Source organism: Peromyscus leucopus, chromosome 8a (assembly GCF_004664715.2).
Source record: "Peromyscus leucopus breed LL Stock chromosome 8a, UCI_PerLeu_2.1, whole genome shotgun sequence".
NCBI classification, from domain to species: domain Eukaryota; kingdom Metazoa; phylum Chordata; class Mammalia; order Rodentia; family Cricetidae; genus Peromyscus; species Peromyscus leucopus.
Genome location: NC_051085.1, coordinates 44,922,862 through 44,948,680, shown reverse-complemented (window position 1 = coordinate 44,948,680; position 25,819 = coordinate 44,922,862). Strand labels below are relative to the sequence as shown.

The window sequence follows — 25,819 nt, the reverse complement described above, 5'->3', positions numbered from 1 at the left end:
TATAGAAATCTAACATATGTTTTCTCAGATATGTGTTTTCTTAGGTATTTATTTTCATATTATTGCTTACGTGAGGAACTGTTACTCAATTTAATATAATGGTTACGTATTTGGTAACTTTCTATATTGACATGTTAATTTTAATACTTCATGTATAGATTCTACATGCTAAATTCTACACTCTGAAAAAATTTGAAGTCTTAATTTCTTCTTTTTTAACCATCATAGCTTTTACTAATTCTTTTTACCAGTGTCTCTGAAACTATGCCATTGGATGTCAGTAATAAACATCTTGGCTTATTCTTAACATCAAAGGAAAAGGTCTCAATGCTTATCCACCACCTGTGACATACAGGAAAGAGGAATTGCCTTCCTGAAAGTGGTCCATGTCAGGAATCCGGGGAAGGCCTGCTTGACAGTGAACCTCAGATCTCTCTGAAGTTTGGCTGGAGCTGGGAGGTTGACTATGGAGACTATGTTTGTAGTTGTGTATCTGGAGCCTAGGGTCTTGAGCTTCTTCCTTGTAGGGTGTTTCAACCCCCCAGATCCATACCCAAGCTTGGGTCTGTCTACAGGGCACTCTTAGAATGTGTGGACTTGCAATGAAGTACAGCTTTCATTAGAGGGTATGGTCTCTTTCAGATATGAAATCTTAGGAGTGGCAACGTGGGGTGTCGCTTAGTGGTAGGTTTGAACCTGAGAATTGTGCGCACATGAAAAGGAAAGAAGGAAACAAGGAAGTGAGAAGCAAAGAAAGAAAAAAAAAGCAAGAGAGAAAAATAGCTCTTATGAGCCTAAAAGAAGTTCCATGAGCTAACCTGGGCGCAATGGTCTTTTCCTAAAGTCCCCAATACTGGGAAAGCTAACTCAGGAGAATTCCTAGAGGCTATGAGTTCCAGACCAGCCTGAACAACATACAGAGGCTCTCAAATACATAAAGTAAGTAAAATAAAAAAAAAAATTCCCTGAGTTTGAACCCACAAGATCACACAATTGCAGTTAAACATAACTATTTCATTACAACCAGTTAGTAATGTAAACTTTTGACACAACCATACTTTAGCGCTATGGTCATAGATGAAAAATAGATTTTTAAAAATACTTTATGATGATAGATTTTTTTTTTTTTTTACTTTTGAGGTTAGATGAAATTAAGGAAGGCAAGGAGAAAGAGTGAGTTGTAAGTTAGACTGGGGGTGGGCACAGCGAGAAAGTAACGGCAGGGGCACGTGAGTGATGGAGCAGAGGTGGTGGGTGGGTGGACCACAGGAAATCGCAGGGACCACAGGAAACCAGGTGGAAAATAAAACCAGCTTTGGCGTTACCTAATTTTAAACCAGAATATATCAACCTGTCAGCAAATGGAAAATCTCACACACAGATTCTGTGAAGAGGTGCAAACAAAAAGCCAGCACACACGCACACAGGAAAGGGAGGGGGATGCAGTGTCTGTCCAGTTCTAATCTGCTCCAGGCTGCCTGCATTACAATGTCTGTCTTACGCCATGAGACTTGATTCAGTTAGGTAGTCGAACTCAAAAGGCAAAAGAACAAACACTTTTGCAAAATTTATATGTTTTGGTTTATGGTTCTCGTAGTTTGGAAGGGGCTGTCTTGAACTCAGATGCATGTGAACCAGCAGAAGTCAAAGGGAGCTTCTCTTAGTCCCAATAATAAATTTTGTACTTACAAGTGTTCCCACTAGGTGTCTCTTTTCATACATGTTATGACTGCAGAGAGAGCTATGCTGTTCCTAAAGGCATTAGCTTATGTGGATTATTATTATTTTTTTGTTAAATCTGAATTTTGGAAGATGTGAAGAATGTCTTTACTTTGTTGGAATAGTTTATCCTGAAGAACAAAAAGGTCTCTTAGCTCTTGTTTTCGAGCCTAGAAGACACTAACACACGCTTGGCAGCAAACACCAAATTCAGGTGCCTGTGCTGGCAATGCTGACAGAGCAAGGAGATGGAAATGTCAGACTTCATAGCCCTGTGTTCATAGAGGAATTCAGCCCCACTGTTATTAAAGGAAGCCCCCCAAAGAATATGTGATACCAGATAATCCATGTTTGACTCTCTAGTATCGCCTAGGAGTTTATGTCCTCCTGATAAAATCCCTCATTCCACCCCGAGACAGCTCATCTGTGATCCCACATATAGCTCACCGGATGTCTACATGATAACTGTGGGTCATATTGGGTACCTTATCAATAAATTGCCTGCCCACCTTTACATATTCCAAATCTGAGGTAAGGCCTACATCAATCAACACATACTTATTAGCCTCCTACTGTATGTCTGGACTGACCCCTTGTTGGGTCCATCCACCTGGAAGAATGTGTCAAGACCTACTCTTCTCAGAGAACTCAAGCTTGCTGCGAAGAAGGGAGAAAAAGCAGATAACACTGAAGGAGACATCACAGCTGATGATTGAAGGGCCCTGGGTCTGGAGTCAGAAGACCTGAGTGTGAATTCTGACTTTCTAGCCTGTTAACTATGAAAACTGGTTAGTGCACATCAGTAAGGCCATGTCTTTACATCCATAAGTGTAGGGGATGATGCTGTACGAATTTGCTGCAAAGTCTGGGAAAAGACTGTGTGTTGCTGGAGGACTTCTCTCCAGGTTCCCCAAGCCCCGCAGTCCCACAATCCACTTATAAAATAATCACTCAGACACTTATATCACTTATAAACTGTATGGCCGTGGCAGGCTTCTTGCTAACTGTTCTTATATCTTAAATTAATCCATTTCTATAAATCTATACCTTGCCACGTGGCTGGTGGCTTACTGGCGTCTTCACATGCTGCTTGTCCTGGCGGTGGCTGCAGTGTCTCTCCCCTCAGCCTTCCACTTCCCAGAATTCTCCTCTCTCCTTGTCCCACCTACTTCCTGCCTGGCCACCTACTTCTTGCCTGGTCACTGGCCATCAGTGTTTTATTTATATAGAACAATATCCACAGCACTTCCCCTTTTTTTATTTTTTTTTTTAAAAAGGAAGGTTTTAACTTTAACATGGTAAAATTATATATAACAAAACAATTACCGAGCAAGAATTATAGTTACAATATTAAAGAAGATGTCCTATCTATTTTATATTTGTGAGTTTAAGGTTTTATATCTAACTTATCTTTTATCATAACTGAGGAAATTACAACTATCTAGTTTTCAACCACATCAAAGACCTGAGAAGGAACATAATGGTACCTGAGAAATGGTAGATGGATGCAAGCAACTTTCGGGAATCTTGCAAAATTAGACCAAGACAGCTGGCAGCCTGGACAGTCACCTAATGTTTTTCAGCATTGTTGGTGCATTCAAATTGGCTACAGGCCTAGAGTATCTGACAGACCATTTTCAGAAGCAGGATTTCTGAAAGACCATCTTACCCTGTCTTGGCAGAGTACAGTGGTCGCTTTCCTTGTGTCCCGCTTGTCCAGAAAGGACAGCATTGCATTTGTACTGTCAGCCATCAAGGCAAGGGCAGTTCTTTGCCCAGTAGGCCATTTTGTACCAAAAAGACAAACTTCCAAATGGAAATGTCTTAGAAGCCCAACATTTTCTCGGGATCAATTGGTGCAGCCAGGAGCAATTGTGTCTCACATCAACAGAATTCTAAGTTATTTAAATGCCATATTCTCTAGGTCTATGAAGTGTTTGAAGATTACCTATCTATCTGAAATATATCTATGTATACCTAGAAAACTTAACTAACATGGCTACAGATATGATTATCATAGATGACTAATTATTAATCTATTTTTTAATTATCCATTACAATTTTAAATGAGTTACATAAACATAATACCTCAAACAAGAATAGAAATATATATATACACAGTATAACAATATCAACTTCAAGTTTGTATCAATAAACTAAAATCCATACCAATGTAAAACATTTTAAACATAAACTAAAATCTATACCAATGTAAAACATTTTAAACAAGTTGTTCTTCAAAAGTAGGTTAATTAACTCATCCCTTTATCTTATCATCTCTATATCCTCCTATATATCTATATTATATCCCCTTTTCTTTTTTAGAAAGAGATCACATTTATAATCAACCTGTTTTAAATAAAAATATTGGTTTTCTCTGTCCCACACCAGAGGGCTCTTCTGATTTGGGACATAAGAATTGACTAACCATTTTTTTTTTAAAGCAATATGTCTGGGTTTAGAGGGGGAGTGAGCCAATTCCACCTCTAAAGCCAGCTTGGTATATTTGGGAATTTGGGCGTAGCATCTCTTACTACTTCCTGCTGGAGGGGGGCGCTGTATCTTATGGTGATGCAAAGAAAATTTTAGACCTATGGGGTAGTCCGTGAGGCTGTATTGTGTGAACCAGTTGCCTTGAAACCGCTCTGGATGTTAGGTCATCTGGGCCATGGTGTCATCGGAGACCTTTCAGGGGGTCTTGGCTGGTGAAACCTGATGTATCTTAATCTGGAACAAATCCACAGCCTCTGGCTTTCTGTGGAAACAAAAGCAGAACCTCTTTTCCAAAGTAACATATCCTTATATCTAAATTTTGAAGTCAAGGCACCTTTAAAATATACATTTTGGCATAACTCAACAGCTTTTGTAATCAAATGTTTTTGTTCAGTTATGAATATCAAAGAGAACATAATCCAGATTCTCTGTGTGGTAGCCATCTTTACGTGGCTTATTTTTTATATTACATTGAGCCTATTGCTTTAAACTGCACCATTCTAAGACTGAAACGGTGCTGTGGCTGCTGGCTCCGCCCACTTCAGCTTCTCAACATGGCGGTGGTACGTTTTCCGCCAGCTCTGGGAGTCATCAAGTCTCAGAAATAGTGGGTGTAAGCTTTTATCAAAGCAGCGTGTAGCCCAGAAACCTCTTTTTTTTTTTTTTTTTTTTTTTTTTAAAATACTAGTAAAGAATAAATCTACCACACAGCGTACTGTGCCACTGGCAGACACCTCATTCCCGCCATACTGCCGGTCAAACGCACACGCCAGGAACCCGCCAGTGTTCAAACCTGTTTTGCGGCGTCTAGCTGCCCGTATGAGACAAGAAGCAGGAACCTGGTTTTGGCTCTGTTTAGAATTGGTTATTAAATATTCTCAGGTTTAAGGTGGAAACTCGAGCCGTTGGGCGCCATTTGTTGCTGGAGGACTTCTCTCCAGGTTCCCCAAGCCCCGCAGTCCCACAATCCACTTATAAAATAATCACTCAGACACTTATATCACTTATAAACTGTATGGCCGTGGCAGGCTTCTTGCTAACTGTTCTTATATCTTAAATTAATCCATTTCTATAAATCTATACCTTGCCACGTGGCTGGTGGCTTACTGGCGTCTTCACATGCTGCTTGTCCTGGCGGTGGCTGCAGTGTCTCTCCCCTCAGCCTTCCACTTCCCAGAATTCTCCTCTCTCCTTGTCCCACCTACTTCCTGCCTGGCCACCTACTTCCTGCCTGGTCACTGGCCATCAGTGTTTTATTTATATAGAACAATATCCACAGCAACTGTGAGAGACCTGTTGTATGTCATCCTAAGGGTCTCCCATTCTTGACAAAGACAGCCTTTTCCCCTGACCATGCATATGTTTAGCTCTTCATGGGCTCCACTTTTCCCACTAACAGGCCTTGGACACTCTGCAAAGGCACAGAGTTCATTAGGTGAGAACAGAACCAGACAAAAGAGGAATTTTGGTTCCAACTCCAGAGTGATGTGTGCAAGATACTGGTAGATTTTATGTTGGCTTTCCTTCAGTTGCAGACACACCAGCTACATAGGGAATATCTATTCATTGTGGTGAAAGACTGTGGGGTCACACAATATTAAACAAGGCTGAACTGAAGTGCTAGGGTACCTCAGAGCATGCACACATTACCCAGATTTCACCAAGAAGAAAAAAAAACCTCTCTTCTATGGAGAGAAAATATGATGATTACTCCTGTGGAGAAACTGGGGAGGGGATATAAAGAGATATAAAGAGAAGGGGCATTATATGCCATGCTTGGCCCCCCCTTACAATCTGTACAGTCTGTCATCTGTTCTTGTCCATAAGGCCTTAGTGAATGGGAGTCTGTTGTGGGCCTAAGAACTGGTCACTTGTCTGTGGACTGCCAGTGCCTCCTGTGGGCTTGCCATGCTTTTGAACTCTATTTCTTATGTAAGGCTGAGTATAGACCCAGTATCAATCTTTGAAGACACTCTTTAGGTTCTCACTCCTTTATATTGGGCTTAGGCACATAGTAAGTTTGGATCTTAGAGTGACAAGTTCTGAGTCCCTTGGATTTGGAGCCAGAATAAGAGAGAGAAAACAGAGTTACGTACAGGTTGGTGAACAAAGGCTCTCAGTAGAGTATGTTTGTGTGCACTGGAGTGTTTATGTGCATGTGCACTAGGACTGGAATATACATATACTTTTGAGGGATTCTGTTCATGTAAGTAACTGTGGAATCAAGTCTTTATGCTCATCAAGGTACTGGTCTGCCCCACACACAAGTGAAGGGAGTGGTCAGGTTCAAACTCTGAGACTAGGAGAAGCTTCTACTAGGGTGTAACCTGTGGCAGGTACCCTGTTGTTCCAACCTAAGGGTGAGTTGTGGGGATAGACTTTAATCTTTGAGTTTAGAGTTCTGAAAGCTTGCAGAAGATCAAGGAATGCATGCCTGTACATGAGGAACTCAGAGGAGCCTCATATCTCCCAGAAGAGGATGGCCAACAGTCATTGGTGCTTGGCACGCCCTTCCAGGGTACAAAGGAGGAGGCTTGCTTGGGATCCCTTGCAGCTATTTTGTTGTTACTCTGCTGATATGGTCTGTAGGGAGCAATGTTTGGTACTGAGTGCCAGAAGGGTTTTCTCTCCCTCATGTCATATGAGATCTGGGTGCTTGAGCCTTAATTGTCAGCGCTGGGAGAAGGCAGGAAGGAGCCTGTCAGTTTCCTCAGACTATGTATTCCAGGATTTTAATGGTGTTGAAAATAAAGTAATTTTAAGCATCACAGTTTTCCTGTTTTATAAAAAAGCTTGTGATTCTTAGAGCCATCTGTCAATTCCTCACCACCGTGGAGAGAACAGAAAAGATAGTCTGCAAAGTGAGTGGAGAAAAGAAGCCAAAAAGGAGAATTTCCTGAAGAAAGAAAAGTGGGTTCAAATCAGAGTGATAGAACTGAAATTAAAAGCCAAAAAAAAGCAAATAGTTCGTATAAAACCACTTTCATTTCCATCAGTTTACCAGAGAAACAATCCCCATACAACCTGCACCCCCTGTCACTAGTCATAGCCTAATGACAGGTCCCTCGGCGTTGGCTTTTTTCACACCTGCTCTGCTGTGACAGGAGAAAATTCACATTAATTGCTAAAACAAATCGATTATTTCGTGTCCCATGCTTTTTTACACAGGAGACAAGATGAGTGTTCACTTTGCTTTCTATGGTGTCACTGTGATGGGCCGTCAGCACCATACACCTGCTGAACAAATGTTTCCGGTGTCAGTCAAGGGGGAATGTTCTCTGCTCTCTGTACTGCTTGGTTTTCATGACTGGGTCTTATGCCCTGAAAGGCATGGATCACTGCCCTGTTTCCTCTGGTTGCCAGGTTAACGAGGGTGCCCAGTTTACCCATGTTCCTGGACTTTCTATAAGTCTGCTTGTTGCTCTTCTGATGTCTCATCAAATGCTATCACTGTGATTTCAGAGGGTAAATGAGTTACAGGTGACTCTGTGCTTTCAGAGAAGTATTAGTTTAGCATTCTGGTGTTTTCACTTAAGGCTCCGGGAAAGGAGAATGAACCTAGCCCATGCGGTATTTAAAATGGAACATGATTTCTAAGTCATAATTATGTTCTTTTTGCAATTTGTTTATTATTGTTGTGTGTATGTCTGTGCATGTGTATATGTACATGTGTGCATGCATGTATGTGTGTGCACATGTGTGCATGCATGTATGTGTGTGCACATGTGTGCATGTGTATATGTGTGTATGCATGTGTGTACATACTGTATATGTGTGTGCATGGTATGTGAGTGTGAGCATGAGTGCAACAGCAGTTGTGTAGAGACCAGAGAACAGCTATTAGATGTCTATTCTCTCTTCCCACTGTGGATCTAATGATTGAACTGTGTTATCGGGTTCATGCAACAATTATTTTTTACCTGTTGAGCCATGTCACCACCCTTTAACATGCTAGGCCTTTACATGTTAAACTTTATCATCATAAAGAGTGTCACATCCAGAGGGTACTAATCAATAAGATGCTGCCAGGTCTCATGAGCCTACAAATCCATGTAGAGAAACTTTTCCTCTTAGTTCCTAAAACCTATTGAATATGGCAGCCTTCTTTATTAATTGTTTGTTGCACACTCATATTTTGTTCTATTTTCTGGTTTCAAAATGTCCACATGGGACCAGAGTGGACATTTCCAACTTAACTTACAAGTAGTATCTAAAGCAGCTAGAATGCACTTGGTATAAGGAGGATGTTTGTGCTCAATACAGAATGGGATGGTTCTTCATCTGTGTATGTGAGCAAAGCCTCTTTAGTGCAACTCTAGGGTTCATTGACAATGAACTATGCTTTCTACTTTCTACTTGCATTCCTGTCAGGAATGCAACGTGTTTCATGTCACAAACCTAAAAAAAAGATGTATACAACATCATTGATTTGGCTATGTCACGTGCTTTTGGGTTTTGAGGAGTTCTCTAATGACTGTCATCAGTAGAACTGAGAAAAGTGTCCTCTGGAGATCAGAAACAAGGCTCCGAAAATGTTTTGGGGAGATCCGGCTTGGGATTTTAATCAGCCTCGAAGTGTGAGAGCAGTTCCCCTTGATGAAGCCCATTACCACACCTGCCCAAGCCTCCTAAGTGTGTACTCATTCCATTTGGAAGAGTAGTTTTGTATGGCAAACCTATTTCTAGATAATTGCTCCCATTCTAGGCAATTGCTCCCACCTACTGAGTAGTCACTGTGCCTGAGTGCTTACATAAGCTGTTTCATTTCGTTTTTTACAAAACTCCCATGAGCTGGTTGTTATTATTTCTGTTTAACTGGTGAGGTACCCTCTAATCAGACGAATTAAGTGATTCTCACAAGTTTGTATATTTAGCAAGTGATGGAGTTGAGATTCAAGCACGGATCTGTTTGCCTCTAATCCATATACTTTAGTGCACTAGGTTAAGATTTAGATATAGTTTTGTTTCTGCACTGATAAAATAACCTGAAAGTCTTGTGGATACCTTGACACCCTAAAATCATCACATAAGGTTTATATTATACATATAAAAATGTGGTTTTTAGAACACTGTAATCTCTATCATTGTTAATATATAATAAATACCACAAAGATGAGATTGAAGTCTTAATCTAATTATTCTTTATCAATAAAAATTCAGGAGTCAGATATTGAGGTAAAAACCTGAAGGATCAGAGAAGCAGAGAAGCCACCAGTCCTCTCCTATTTGCTCTGTTCCTTCCCCCAAGAAGAGGCTGAGATCTCTCTCTGCCCCACCTTGCCTCTTCCTGTCCTATCTGTCTACAGTCCTCCAAAACCTCTGTGGTTAATTTAGGTCAGCTAGTGGCTAGCTCTGCCCTCTGACTCCAAGCAAGCTTTATTTGTCAGAACGTGATCAAAATATCACACAACATTTGATGAATTCCAGTATTAAAAAAAATTATTTTCAGGACTTATAAAATTCCTTTTCTCCTGAAACTCAAATTATTATTATTTTCCTCTAGGGCTTTTATCTTAGTATATAATATGTTTAGTCTTGGTCATCTGTTGGTAACTCTCACATCTGTGTTCTAGCATAAAAATTTAAATAAAAATTAATCAGATTTTTTTGGTGGAATAATTATTTATGCAAAATGATTTAGAGTGAGATATTGTTCTAGTTATTATATCATACTACTATTTTATTAATATGAATAATTCATAAATAATTTAGCAAGCAACATGAACATATTACATACTTGCCCAATAGAGCATAAGTACAATGGATAAATACCTTTGTTGAGTGTGTGCTACTGAATAACATAGATGTGGCTTTTTCTCTCTTACTGCAGAACACAATGATGAATGAATGTTGTTTATTGCTAGGTTGAAAGAATTCAAAACTAATCATAATCTTATTGTTGGTCTTTATATATGTGAAAATTTAAAAAAAAAGTCTTTCAAATAAATAAAATGCATTGGGCACTTTAGAAATATCATATTAGATTATATTAATATCTATAATAGTCAGTTCCATTATGACACTCTCCTACACATACGTGATTGATCACATTCACCCCATTACCCTCTCTGTCTCCTTCCCACTCTGACTGAACCCCTTCTTCTCAGCTGGCTCTACTTCTGTGGTTTTTGGTTGAAATTGGTGAGCCAATGAGTTTAACTAGGCTCACAGGTGAGAGTTACTTACAGGAGGATAGGCAACTTGCCAGTGTCTACATCACCAAAGAAAATCTCCCAGTAAGCATTCACGGCCTATAGCTCCTCATGGAGGGGTGGAGCTTCTCTCTAGCAATTGGTAAGCAGCTATAAAACCTCAAAGAGGAGCTTGGCCTTGTGAGATCCTCCTTTCTTGGTGCTGGAATGTTGAGGGGCCCAATCTTGTGCCGGGAATCACTACTACAGAGTGCAGCCTGGCCATGTCTAGACGGCAACTCTCTACAGCACTCCCCCACTTCCTTGAGTGCTCACATTCTTCAAGCCTTCTCTGGCACATGTCCTATTTATTACTTTCGCAATGTTGCCAGCCATGTGCCAAATATCCTATGGTGACCTGTCACGATTACTTTTAATGATCAGTAGAATGCTCAAGTAGGTTTTTCTTTATTTTTTTGTTGAAAGAAAATAATTAAATTTTTTTTAAAGATTTATTCTTTTTAAATTATGTGTTGGTGTGGGGGTAAATTATGTGTTTGTGTGTTTGTGCACTGGAGTTCAGGGTTCTACAGGGTCCAGAAAAGAGTGTTGGATCCCTTGGAACTGGAGTTACAGAGGGTCGTGAACTGATTGATGTGGGTGCTGGGAACTAAACTCCTCTGAAAGAGTAGTATGTGCTTTTAATCCTTGAGAGACATCCTCTACTTTTAAAATAATAATAATAGCTGGGTGGTGGTAACACACGCCTTTAATCCCAGCACTCGGGAGGCAGAGCCAGGCGGATCTCTGTGAGTTCGAGGCCAGCCTGGTCTACAAAGTGAGTTCCAGGAAAGGCACAAAACTACACAGAGAAACCCTGTCTTGAAAAGCCAAAAAATAAATAAATAAATAAATAAATAAATAAATAAATAAATAAATAAAGTATCTTATGCTTTCCTTAGGATCTTAATAATTTTTAAAATATCTGATTATGCAAAAATTGTGTATCAAGACATATCAAATAAATAGCATTTCTTCCTTTAACTCTTTCATTGGTAGGTACCTTGCTTAAATTGATATTTTTAGATGGATGGGGGAATAGTTAGCAAATAATTATTTTCCACATAATTCTACTATCCTTATTTTTCATAAACCATTGTGTGAACAATAATATTCTCACTGAAACCTTGGAACTACACTCTTTTATTAACAGCGTATATCTGCTGATGTTCCCTCTATGTAGTGGATAGCTATTCTAGCTATGACCTTGAAGCATCACCCCTAGTGAGGTAGCAGGTAACTGATGCACCTGCTTATGACCATGAAGTACATGCCCATGGGGCGTGGCCACTTGGGACCCTTAAGACCAGGGATGCACATCTGCAGCCTTCTCTTTGCTCCCTTGTGGTTCTAGATGCTGGGACCGACCAGGCAGATTTTGGAAGAAGATCAGCATGGGACATAGCTCAGCTTTCCAAGAACCTACAATAAATACTCATGCTATAGTGAGTTACCCCCTAATAAATTTGTTTGCTCATTAAATAGACTCCATGTATTTCTTGCATCATCTGGCACCCAATATGGGCCTGAACCCACAACCCTGAGATTAAGAGTCTCATGCTCTACCAACTGAGCTAGCCAGGGAAGCTGGTTCTCACTGTCAATTAGGAAACACACCAACTCCAGTCTTCACATTTCTTCCTAATTAAGGCTGAATGTTTTTCATGGAGGAGAAACATGAATTGAGTTCAGCTTATTTTCACTATTCTCCAAAATACCTTTGAGTTGCTTTCAGGAAATTTTAGGTTTTGAAGACTGTATTTATTTTAATTTTAAATGTGTGAGTGTTTACTTACATATAAGTATGCATACCATATGTGTGCCTGGTGCCCATATAGGCCAGGAGAGGGCATTGGCTTTTCCAGAAGTGGAGTTACAGACAGTTGTGGGTCATCATGTTGATGTTAGAAACTGAACTTGGGTTCTCTGCAAGAGCAGCAAGTGCTCTTAATTGCTGAGCCATCTCTTTAGCCCCTTACAGTCTAGGTTTTGACTAGTTACTTAAAGAAATAGAGTTTTGGAGCTCTGGGGTCATTAACCAGATGCTTACAGGTGGAGATCTTAACAAAGGGAATGTTCATCCCTAGCTGACCCTGTTGCCCACTCCACCCATGCCAGTGACTGTTATTTTTACCATTTACTCTACAACTAGAGACAGCATGGCAGTAGTACGGTTTCATGCCCATGTCCTACAGATTGCGAAAGGAATTTCTAATGGATTATTCATGATGGTAGTGTTTCATGAAACAAAAAAAGAGAATCTTTAGGTTTCTTTATGGAAACTCATAATTAAGTGATACTATTATTTACAGTTGACTCATTTATTTAACTAATATTCACTGGAATACACAGAGTACAAAGATTGGGGATGTATCAATAAATATGTGAATGAGACTTGACACAGGTAGTTATTGTGATGGGGTGTCATATAATAAACAACTGCAGAATTAATTGCTAACTACAATGAAGAAAATCTCATGAATCAAAGCACAGATTATTAGATAGCATCTAAACGTTAGATTCTAAAGAGACTGACTTTTCTCAAGAACTTGACTGAGTGACATTTGGTGAGAGAAAGGAAAAAGTAGATGGTATCAACTGTCTTGGTGAAAGACCAAGTGTGTACGGAAGTCCTGTGGTTAGGACAAATATGTTTAAGGAAGTTTACTTTTAAAAAGACAAGTGGTTCAGGGAGATGGAGAAAGAGAGACATGGAAACCACCCAAGAGAATGGCAGAGAAGAATCCTGAGCAGAGTATTCAGCTCCCTTGTAAAAGATTTCAGAATTTTGGTGTTTATCTCAAGATCACTGTGGAGACTTAAGAAGAGTGATGATTGGTCATCATATGATAGGTATGATAGGATGAAAGGGTAGATTGTTGAATCTACTTTTGAAGAACAGCAATTTATTTCAAATATTTTACATTGCTATGGATTTTATTGATATAAATTTAATGTTAATTTTGTTATACTATACATTTCTACTCTTGTTTAAGGTATTGTGTTTATTCAACTCATTTAAAATTATAATGTATAATTAAGAAATACAGATTAATAATTAGTCATCTATGATAATCAGACTTATAGTCATGTTAGTTAAGTTTTCTAGGTATACATAGATATATTAGGTAGGTAATCTTCAAACACTTTAAACACCTACAGAATATAGCATTTAAAATGTTTTAAGAACTTAGACTTTTCTGGACAATGAGATATTTTTTTATGGCAAAAGCTAGCCATTTGGGCAAGAAACTGCTCTTGCCTGGACTGCTTAACAGTATGTTATATAAACTGGACATGCAGAACCCATAGAAAGATGACCACTGAAATTTGTAAAGCAAGATGGTCCTCAGGTTCCTGCTTCACAAAACAACAAAACAAAACAAAAAACAAAAACAAAAAAACAAAAAACAAAAACAAAAAAACTTGCCAAACATTCTACAGGGCATGGGGAGAAACTTTGCCATGACAAATTTTGCCAGAATGGGCAGAACAGTCCTTAAAATTTCCTGCTTCACTGAAAGCTATGACAGAGACTCTAGGTCTGTAGGCTGAAGACGATGCCTCAATGTTACAGAGAAACTTTGGACGACTGCTCAGGCAGCTAGATGTCTCTATCATTTCTAGAATTATGAAAGTTGCTTGCAATGCACTTCCTGTTTACTCAGATAATATTATATCCTTCCGGGGTCTTTGATGGAGTTGAAGACTAAATAGTTATAATTATAATCTTCCTTAGTCATGATAAAAGATAAATTAGATATAAAACTTTAGACTTACAAAAATAGGATAGTATTTTCTTTAATTTTGCCAAAAACAAATGGACTAGATATTGTAACTGTAATTCTTGCTTGATAACTGTTTTGTGATATATAATTTTACTATGTTAAAGTTAAAATCATCCTTTTTGATTAGACAGAAAAGGGGAAGTGCTGTGGGATGTCTTTCTGTATGCTGTGAATATGTGTGGCTCCCATTGGATAATAAATAAAGCTGTTTTGGCCTAAGGCAAGAAAGCTTACAGCCAGGAAGCAGAGATACAGAAAAGGAAGGCGAAGTCGGGAGAGATGCCAGCCACCACCCAAGGAGCAATGAAATGCCAGCAGAGCAGTACTGCCACGGCCACGTGGCAATATATAGATTAATAGGAATGAGTTGAGTTAAGTTATAAGAGATTCATCCTGACTGCGGGGCCAAGCAGGACCCAGAGAAATTTCCATCTACAATGGTCTCCTTTCTTAAGTCCCCAGGCCAGGTCTTCTACTAGAATGGCCTTGCTGTATCAAAGAGAAAGAGCCAGTGTGTGAGTAGGGAGGGTGGGGAATGATGCCCAGGTAGAGGCATCCTTTCAGTGAGGAGGGTTGAAAGGAGTAGAAATATGCAGGATCAATATATTCTTCATTGTCTAAGGCAGTTCTAATGCTGTGTCTTCCATAAAAGCCATCATTGAGAGGAAGCAGGAGGAGCAGGAGGATGGAGATTCCATCCTTGTCTTCCATGCCCTCCCACCATTTCTAGGCTTGTTTTGTTTCTAGAAATCTGATTGAAGAACAGTCTCAGAATCCAATGGAATGAAGTCTTCTGAGGGTGTGGACTCTAAGTTCAAGAAAACCTTTGAAGACTGTCTTCTAGACTGTGTCCTTCATCAGGTTAGGCAGCAGGGCACAAAGAAGACTGGGTCTTGGCCATTGCATTTAATAGGCTCTTTATCAACTTAGAGTACAGGAATACCCACAGAATGATGCTATAACACTGTGGTCATCATGAACAATGCCTGTGGGGAACATGGAGTGGTCAGGATAGAACTTGTGGTAGGGTTTAGTGATGCAATTTTGTAATCCCAGCTACTCAGGAGGCTGAGGCAGGATCAAGGCTAGCATGGAATACAGAGTGAGTTTTAGGACAAACCAGTAATTTAGTGAAATCCTGTATGTTAGAGGGGAAAGGGAGGGAAGGAAGGAGAGCAAGCAATTGAGAGAGAGAGAGAGAGAGAGAGAGAGAGAGAGAGAGAGAGAGAGAGAGAGAGAGAGAGAACTGATTTTGAATGAATAGGAAGTCTAGATTCAACTTCAGATGCATCTTTTCCCATCAGTTGCCTGAATTTATTTATCTAAAAAGGGAGTAATAATAGTATTCTTAAAATAAGAAGCTCTGATAATTATATGGCCCAGCACAGAAAAATTACCAGTGAGTTTGGTACATAGCACACATTTAATAAACATAAGAAAGTAGGTTGCTGTATTATGATAAGGAAGAGGTCAATTAGCTTTCAGGATAAGTAAGGACAGCTTTCAAAGGGTTGTAGTATATATTATAAAACACTTTACACAGTTGACCATTAATACACTCTTCCTTAAGTGATAGATATATTTTACAATACAAGGATTTATGAGAGTTTATTATGTGTTAGGCCATGCCTTCAGCCTTATGAAGACCTGTCATCATTTAATTTTTATCCAGCTCCAAGAAAGAAATATGAATTATGTAACTGCGTCTCACAGATGGGTATTCTGAGACCTCAAATCAGCTACTTACCCAAGATTTCATACAATCAGCAAGTTGCCAAACTGCATTTATTTCTATTTTAGCCTAGTCCAAAATATCCACTCTTAACTTCTTAACGTTATTTTTTCCTCTTTACCTAAAAGTACTGCTGACTTCAAACTATCTTTATCTTATGATGCATTTTCTCAATCAATGGATGCTAAAAACACATTGCCTTGGTCAATAAAATATTCATAGGAGTCTCTCCCAACATTATTATTTTACACATAAAATCTTATTATAGAAAATAAACGAAGGTGATAAAAATAAACGATTGGCTATTCCAGTTCCCATGGATAATCATTGTAGGCACTTTTTTTTTTCTGGAACTATATTCAGACTTATTTTCTCTCAGTATATTGATGTTTGGGTGGCTCTGTATAAAGTTGAGTGGTAGGTGGTGGATGTGTGTACTTGCATGCAGAGGCCATGGAGGGCTTCAGACTCCCTAGAGCTGGATGATCAGGTGGTTATGAATCTGCCCTACATGGGTGTTGGGAAACGAACTTGGGTCCTCTGAAAGAGCTGCAAGCATTCTTAACCACTGGTCCATCTCTCCTTCCTCTAAAGTTATATTTTTCTTGCATTAAATAATGGAATTATCACACACACACACACACACACACACACACACACACACACACTCATTGTAAAGACACAATCTGATTACAAAGCCTTTAATTTCTAATTTACTTCTATTAAGGGTAGGCCGTTTGAATTTTCCTTAACTCTTGTTACTTTATTTGTTCTTATCAGTGTGTAGTAAATGCATAGAAAATTTCTCCAGTTTGTGACTTTTGATGTGAATAAATTGAAAGTTATGCACTTAAAATGTTGGGCTTTTTATTGTGTTTTCTTTGCATTTTCATAAATAAATTTTTATTAATAGCCTGTGATCTTTCTACCTCAGCCTCCAGAGTGCTGGGACCACAGGCATTGAAGTACAACTGGTAATAACTCTGTATATATTTCAAGCCATCAGGTGGTGGTGGCATACTCCTTTAATCCCAGCCCTCAAGAGCCTGAGGCAGAGGCAGGTGGATCTCTGTGAGTTCAAGGCCAGCCTGGTCTACAAAGTGAGTTCCAGGATAGCCAAGGCTACACAGAGAAACCCTGACTCGAAAAACAAAAACCAAACCAACCAAACAAAAATCCAAATTTATTTCAACCCATGTTTTAATTAGCAATATATTGCAAAACTCTTTTCCTACTAGGTATTGTAGTGCTGAGGATGCTTAATGTCACACAGCAAAGGCTCAGCGGGTCTCAGTTGTTACACAATTACCATTATCAGGGCCATTTTCTCAAACAGCCCTCCAGCACAGCTGTAATGGCAATCTTCTTCCAGCCTCCAAAGTTGGCATTCACTGATTAATCTTAAGTGGAATTGTATTGTTTTATTTTGTGCTTATTTTAGCACTGATGTTTAAGGATAGGTTGTTTGAATTTTCCTTCACTCTTGTTACTTTTTTATTGTGTTTTGCCCGTTTTCCGAAACCCCCAGAGACCACCAAGGAGCCAGTTTCCAATGCAAGCACATAAGGGTCCTTTTATTCAGGTTCAACCTGGGCCACCATACGGCAGATGGAAGGAAATGTGGTGATGGCCATGAGCCCAGGTGTAGAGGGTTTTTATAGGGAAAAACCACAAGCTGAGAATTGGCAACTTGGGATTGGGTAGAAGGGGCAAGGTACTTTTTTGAAACTATTGGTCTAGACTTTTGGTGGGGAACCACAACTTGCTGAACAGGATTATCTGGACTGCTCAGCAGGATTATCTAGATATCTCCAAGGGCCATAAACCACAGACAGGATCCTGTTAGCTTTCCTTTCCTGTATAAACAGCAGACAGGATGTCTGCAGGAGAATACTGCCCTGTATCCATTCAATGGTATATTCCTGAGCCTGTAAAGTTAAGTCTAGGCCTTCACAATTGGTGTGTAGTAAATACACAAAAAATTTCTCTAGTTTGTGACTTTTGATGTTAATACATTGAAAATTATGCATTTAAAATGTTGGCCTTTTTATTGTGTTTCTTTTGTATTTTTATAAATAAATGTTTCATTTGCATCTATGTAAATATGACATGTTTTTGACATTGAAAAGTAATATCATCCTGCATCAGGCATGTAGTATGTGTATCTAAGACATTTGCATATCTATGCTTCATGGTGGTTTTATTCCTGATAACTAAGACATGGAACCAGGTTAGGTAACTAATAACAGATAAATGCATAAACAAAGCAAGGTGAATATACACAATGAAGTTTTATTCAAAAATAAAGAAAAGTGAAACTATGGTATCTGTAGAAAAAAATAAGTGCAGCTAGGCCTGGAGAGAGAAAATGCTTGCCACAAAAATATGATGACCCCAGTTCAATCCTCAGAACCTATATGTATGTCCCAGGTATGGTGGCATGTGCTTGTAACCCCAGTGCTGGAGAGGCAGAGACTGGGCACTGGTAAAGCATTTTAAAAACAAAATATAATGGCATATTTGCATAAGCATACCCAAATGAAACCTATTACCTTGTTAACAACAAATTAAAGAATTAAAGATACAGATTGCAAAAAGAAGTGGTGTCAGTCTTTAAATTTGGAGGACCTGTGTGGTAAGAGATCAAGTCAATAGGAATGGATCTGAGCCGGTGTGACTGGGCAGGTTAAGAAGTGATCTACTTTCAGGTGTTCCAGTGGCTTCCTTTTGCTTTCATTTGCTTTTCTTGAAGCCACAGAGTGTCTAGTTTTTCAGGTAACCCATTACAAAGCAGGCACAAAAAAAGGGCTTCTCTTGGTATCGTAGCTGGGACTTTCTGAGGGGGTTGGTGGCCTTTATGAGATCTGATTACAGCAGTGGTCAAATAATTCCACCTTGCCCACATGTCCATATTGTTCTTCACTAAGAGCAAAATATTTTCCTGTCTCCCAAACCCCAAACCCCCACATGTAACAGAGTGTATACGTCATATGTGTCATGTTCATTACCTTGAAAATACTAACAATGTTTAGATAAAACTGGTGTGTTTTACGAATTCAATGTTAAGACACTGATTTACTGATGTTGAGATAAAGACATCAATTAATGAATTGTCCTTATTGTGAAGTTTTCCCATCATAACGTCAAAACCTTCTCCCTCTACATAAAGAGGGATATGTTTTTATGAGTAGTATAAACCTATACTTAACTGACATTTTTTCTTTTCCAGCTTTTGTTTCTGACAGCCTGACTTCAATTATGGCCACGGAAGGCAATGTAAGTACCCATGTGGGTTCCCCTTAGAACACCCCAGGCTTTAGATATTTCCAGTCTGATGAATAAGTAAAATAATAGACAAGTTGATTTTAAGTTCCCCTTTGTCCATTTCATTAGCTTCTGTGGAATCAAATGACCCTGTTATCAAGTTGCAAGTCTTATGACTTCTAAGTGTTTAAAACCTCTGGCTATTCGGAGATCAAAGAGTATAACCATGTACGGAACAAAAATCCTCCTGTGTTCTAAGAAGACAGTAACTATGATATTGTGAAACCTCTTATAGGACAATTTCTATTAATAACTGCATTGCAATTGTGGATTCCTTAAAAAAATATAACTCCTGGTTAGCCTGAAATAGATGAGTACACTGAGCAAGTGTATTATTTGTATGGGTAAACGTATACAGGGAAAAATGAGGAAGTTGGTCATAGGGCTGCAGCATTTGGAATAGGAGAGGATGTGGAGTGGCATGGGGCTGTAGGTTGTGTATCTTTTGGCACATCTGATGACCTCATGATAGATGCAGAAGTGATGTACAGGTGCTGGATCCACTGCTCAGTTGATAGAGCACTTGCCTAGGTTCAAATGCAAGCATCACATAAACTGGGCATTGTGGTGCACATCTGTAACCTCAGCACTCAGGAGGTGGAGGCAGGAGGGTAAGAAATTCAAGGTACATGGTGAGTTCCAGGTGAGCCTGGGTTGTATGTAGCTCTGCTTGAAAAAAAAAAAAAAGACTTTTCAGAAGAAGGAAGCATTGACTTACTTGGTACCAAATTGGGCACGTGAGTGTGGTTTCCGGATGCAAATTAGACAGCAGGTGTCAAGGCAAGTTGGAGCAGTAGCGATGATGGGGGAGTTCCCTGGACAGCTCCTGGAAAGTGCATCTCCCTAAAAGGCAGGGCATCTGGTAAATTCTCTTTATGGCTTCCTGATCACTTTGCATCCCAGGCATACAACAACTGAGCATACTTTACTTCTGATCTAATTCTAAATGAAAGGAAAAGCTTGTCAGTCATAAGAAACAGTGGAAACTTGGACAGACAGAGCAGGAAACTAAAAAAAAAATGAAAGCACGGAGTACAGTCAGGTGTGTAGAGTCACCATTTAAAATGAAGGCATGTGAGAGGCAGTCACGTGCACTCCATGGATGGGTGTTTTTCATGTCAGAAATGTGAGTTGTCGCAGTGAAGGTAATGAGATAAGAGGGAGAATAAGTAGAGTGCTAATGGAAGATTTTTTTGCCAGAAGTTGAAAGAGCGTGAGATACACTGGATATGACCAAAAAGCTTCTGTAGTCAAGGGTAAAAGGAAACAGGTATCATAGGTGTGTAGAGGAAGAGTCAGGAGGTCAGAGCAGCCAAATTTCATGAAAATTTAAAATTGTAGTTACGTTTTTTAGTGTGTGTGTGTGTGTGTATGGATATGTGCATGTTTGTGTAGGTACACACGTGCTGGTGGGCCAGAGGACAGCTTGATGACATTGGTTCTCTCCATCCATTTTGTGGGTTCTGGGGATAGAATTCAGATCAGCAGACTTGGTTGCAAGTCTGTCGACTGGCTGTGCCGTCCTTCGGTACTTCAATGCTCGTCCACCCTTGAATTTATTTATTCATACGTGTGAATAGGCACACAAGCCAAGGTGTGTGCGTGTGGCAGCCAGCGGACAGCTTGCTCGAGTTGGTCCTCTCCTTCGACCATGTGGGTCCTGGAGAAGGGTGATTACGGTTGGTGACAACTGCTTAGCTGCTGAGCTGTCCTTCCAGACCTCCAAGTTCATGAAAATGTAAAAAATGTGTGTGCTTATAGGCATAGGTTTCTGTGTCATATGGACAGAGAAATGGAAAAACAGAACAAAAAACGCCCCCAAAAACAGTGTTGCCAGGGCCTTGAATGATAACATGATCCCGGCATTACTTCAATTTTTCCACTGAAAGGGTGTAGTTTTCCAACCGAGAGAAATTAATTTTTCTTTGTGTAGGGGAGTGGAAAGTGGAGGTAACCTGAGTGCGTCTAACCCTGACATATTCACAGAAGTCTAGAAAGAAGGAAAGAAAAAAAAACCATCGCATGTTGTCTCTCATGCATGAACCCTTGCTCATGAAGTTTGTATGCATTTGTGGGTGTAAGTGTGGCTCTAGGCCTCGAGGCTAGAAAAGAAACGAAAAAGGAAGAGGTGCTGAAGAGAGGGAGGGTGGTAAGCCATACAGGACAGGAAGGGAGGTAGGGAGTCAGTGGAAGAGTTGAAAGTGGGGAGGGCGTGGGGAGCAGAGAGCACAGAGGAATGGCAACCAGAGATAGGTTTTGTTTGAAAGCGCCATAATGAAACTTCACTGTGTATGCTAATTAAAAAATAAAAAAAATTGTCTGTTTCATATGCACTCAGAATCTATTACCTGTTGGGGGTCTGTGTTAGGTAAGAACTAGAGATTTAGTTGACTTCAGATAATGGGGTCGTTTGAATGAAAACGGCCCCCACAGGCTCATAGGGAGTGGCGTAATTTGAAAGGATTAAATCATGTGGCCTTGTTGTATTGGTGTGGCCTTGTTGGAGGAAATGTGTCACTGGGGGTGGGCTTGGAGGTTTCAGAAAAAGAGCCCTTGCTTTTCCTGCTGCCTGCCAGCCCAGATGTAGACTTCTCAGCTACCTCCCCAGCATCATGTCTGCCTGCATGCTCTCATGCTTCCTGCCATGATGATAATGGACTGAACCTCTGACACTGTAAACCAGGTCCAAAGAAACATTTTCCTTTATAAAAGTTGCCGTGGTCATGGTGTCTCTCCACAGCAGTAGAAACCCTAACTAAGGCAGATAGATGAAGATGGTCACCTCTTTGGAAAATAATTCTCAGGGATTAGAAGAAAATAGCTGGCGGGATTATCAGAGGTGTGACCCCTGACCTGGAGCCATCCTCACGGTGGCATGTGACCCACTTCCCTTGGTCCTGGGCACCCGTGAATTCTGTTCTGGAGTGGAGACTGGCTATTTATGGAATTCCTCATTCCCTGAGCCCCGCTGCGCTCCAGCTTCCCTCAGCCCAGCTCCCTCTCTGGCTCTCTTTTCCTCTCATTCTCTCACGGCTCTCGGCACTGGGGGGCTCTATGAACTCTGCTCTTAAGCATTTCTCCCAGCAACTCTTTGGCGTTGACCCTCCTTGATTTTTCCATTCAGAAAATTAGCTCAGTTTCCTGCTGTCGTTTGTTCCCTAAGTCAGATGGGGCAGAGGAGACCTATTTTTGTCCCACTCACTTCACAAGGTTTATTCGACACGTTTGACCTAATCACATCCCGGATTACACTTCATTTCCCCTAAACTCATGTTTGCTGAGCTTCACGAGCTGAGCACTCTGCCTGGGGCAGGAGTGCAAAGATGAGTGACCCACTGTCTCATGCAGTAAAAGAAGATAGATGCTCCTAGCCAGACGGTTCATCATCGGGACGTGCATGATAAACAGTGCCCACAACTCCAAACAAGATTTAAGTATTTGAAATTTGGTTATGTGTAGCATTACTCATTTTGGCTCAGCTGGGTTGTTTGTAACCTGACAGTATTCTATTTTCTCTTGTAAAGAAAAGAGTGGAATTATTAAAGCTAAAGCTGGGGTTATACTTTGAAATAATCAACTCACCAAATGCTAAGACTTGTCCCTCTTGCTACCACCCCTTCTTGCCCTTCCCTCTTCTCATCAGGCTTTCCCTTGGACACCTCTTCTCCCAGTCCACCAGCCACCTATGTACTAGAGTGGCTTTTCTTTTTTCTTTTTTCTAACATAATCTTTTTATTGATTATTTGGGAGTTTCACATAATGCACCCCGAGCATTTTTACTTCCCAGGTTTATAACCCCCAACCCTTGTGATTTCCCTTGAAGAAAAGAAAAATAAATTAAAAAATACCAAGTCCAATTTGTGTGGCCCATATACTCACTGGAGCATGGTCAGACTCTCAGAGGCCAGCCCCTTAAAGAAAACTGAGTTCTTCCCCACCTCCACCCCCAAAGCCATCAACGGTAAAGAGCTATACTTGAGGACCCCTGTCACAATTTTTAAGAGTTTTCTTTAATGGTTTCTTGTCTAGACTGTTTCCTTTTGGGGAGGTGGCAGCGGCGGTGGTGGTGGTGGTGGTGGCGGCGGCGGCGGCGGCGGCCTGTGTGATTCCATGTTGATGTGTGTGGCCTGTAGGGCCATGATGGTGTCCATGGATCTTGCTGTGGCCAACATCCATATTGATGTCTTTGGTCTGTACTGCCACCAGAGACCATGCTGAGGTCCACAGCCCGTGCTGATACTGGGGCCATGTGGATGTCCGTGGTCCATGCTGTCACCAGAAACCATGTGGAAGTCCATGATTCGTGCTGCTACTGACCTGAAAGGGCAAGGGAGCTTCTTTGGCAGCAGTATTGATGACTATAGACTCACAGTGGAGAATGAGAGACAGAGCAGGTTTTCTTATAGGCAGTTTTCATGGTGTTGCTTATTAGCTTGCATTGGCTTGGTGGCTACCCATTGGACTTCCTGTACACCTGATAGTTTAAAACACGATTTTCAAGGCCCTGTGTAACATGACTCGGCCACTCAAGGTGGTCATCTGTCACTCTGTGCTGACGCTCACTGGTCAGCCATGCCTGCACTGTTGTATCACATCCTCTTAGGCCTGGGTCTTTCTTTTTCAAGCAGTTAATGTGACCAGTTCACAGGCTGCCTTCCTTGACTGCACACTTCTGGTGAACTCTCCTTCTGTGCTTCTGTTACACCCTATTTGAACATTCACCTAAAAACCTCATTATCCTTGATTCATTGTGTACCCCATCTCTGTTCCTTTTCATCTTTCGACTCTCTGCTCCCCTTTCTCTCTCTCTCTCTCTCTCTTTCTCTCTCTCTCTCTGAATGTATGTATGTGTATGTGTGAATGTATGTATGTGTGAGTGCGCACGCGCGTGTGTGCCTGTGGAGATCAGAGGCCAAGATCAGGTGTCTTACTCAATTGCACTGCTCCTTACTTTTTGAGACAGGGCCTCTCATTGGAAACTCCTGATTTGGCTAGAGTGGCTTGTAAGCCCAGAAGACCCTTCACTATCTCCACGTCCCTAGCTTATGATCACAGATGTGTGTCACTATGTCTGACTTTTTTACATGGGTGCTGGGGATCAAACTCAGATCCCCAGGCTTGTGTGATGAGCACTTTACCAACTGAACTATCTTCCCAGCCTCTAGTCATCTCTTCCGAGTTTGGCTGGAAGCTGTCTGAGAGCATGGTTGGCAATGAGTATCTGGTTCTTGGCAATGAATAATTTTCTGGTAAGTGATTAGTGAATAATAGTTGTCTGAGAAAAATAATTAAGGATCTGGGTCATTGCTTCTTGGGAGGTGTCTAACATGTCTAAGAATCTATATATGTATTCCTGCTGATCAACCAACCAACCAGCCAGCCAGCCAGCCAGCCAGCCTACCAGCCAGCCAGCCAACCAACCAATCAACCAACCAACCAACCAACCATCCAACCATCCATCCAACCAACCAACCAACCAACCAACCAACCAACCAATAAATCAATCTAGCATATATTATTCTTTAAGACTTAACTAGAAATTCTCTGGTTTTGCATAATTTTAGTGGCAGTTTTTTTTTTTATGTGAGAATGGAGAGCAATCATACTTAGATATATCAGGTTCATAAGGAACGGGACAGGCCCGATGCCTTTACTCCAGTTCACGCGTGTTTTACCTAAGACCCCAAAACAGTCTTACTTTTGGAGATGGCTCTTATGGAGAAGAAATGCTAAGATTAACTCAGTTCAAAGCTGTATGACTGTGTTTTCTAAAGAATTATTTTAAGTGTCATTCCTTCACTGACTAGTGCCAGAGGACAACATGTCAGGTAAAAGGTTTCCCCAGAAACCAAGTCTAAAGTCGTACCTCCCTTGTTCCCGTGGTCATTATGTCTGGCACTGTGGTTGTGTTCCTTGATGCTGTCTGGACTCAGCTGTGGGGTGAGTGGGATGCTGACCTCCTCTGCTGCTTCCTGTGCTGGCTTCACAGGAGGCTCTGCTTTGGCCCACTACTCATAAAGCACTTATTACCTAGTGTTTATGTGATGATGGCAGTCAGTATCTTAGACTCCTGTCTTTAAGACACCCATGCGACCCTTCCTTTCTCTGGGCTGTGGTGTGAGGCCCAGGGATGTGGTAGTAGTTATGGCGAAGTGAGGGGTTCAGTTTCACATGTCGGATCACGTGAAAGGATGTGAAACCAAATTGCCAGTTTTGTGTTATTGGTAATAGCATGAACCCACATTGAAGTGATGTAGCCAGTGCTGCTCTATATGAGTCTGACCCCCCAGATCAGGCCCTGGAGACTGGGTCACACATCTATTCCCACATAGCTTCAATTAGGAAGGCTCCCTGGGCCACTAGGGATAGGTTACTGGGCAGGGTGGGAGGTGCTTGCTCCTTACCCCTGGAAAAGGTCTGTTCCTATGGCATCTGTCACAAAAGACCGTCTTGGGTTTCAGAGTCTCAGCACTTAGATTGGACAGTTGAGATATGTTGAAAAGGGCGCTGTGATTTCTGAGAAAATAGTGTGTTAGGTGAAGCTAGAGGTGTGCTTAGCACAAGTCCATTTT

At 40.7% G+C, this 25,819-nt stretch overlaps 1 protein-coding gene across 1 annotated transcript in view; it reads left to right on the top strand.

The window, feature by feature from the left end:
- Ipcef1 (interaction protein for cytohesin exchange factors 1) overlaps positions 1 to 25,819 on the top strand; it is a 162,728-nt gene that overhangs the window by 53,870 nt on the left and 83,039 nt on the right. Inside the window, exon 3 of the mRNA XM_028854055.2 lies at positions 19,153 to 19,199. Within this exon, the coding sequence (XP_028709888.1) occupies positions 19,182 to 19,199 (18 nt within the window). The 5' untranslated portion in view covers positions 19,153 to 19,181. The remainder of the gene's footprint in view (positions 1 to 19,152; positions 19,200 to 25,819) is intronic.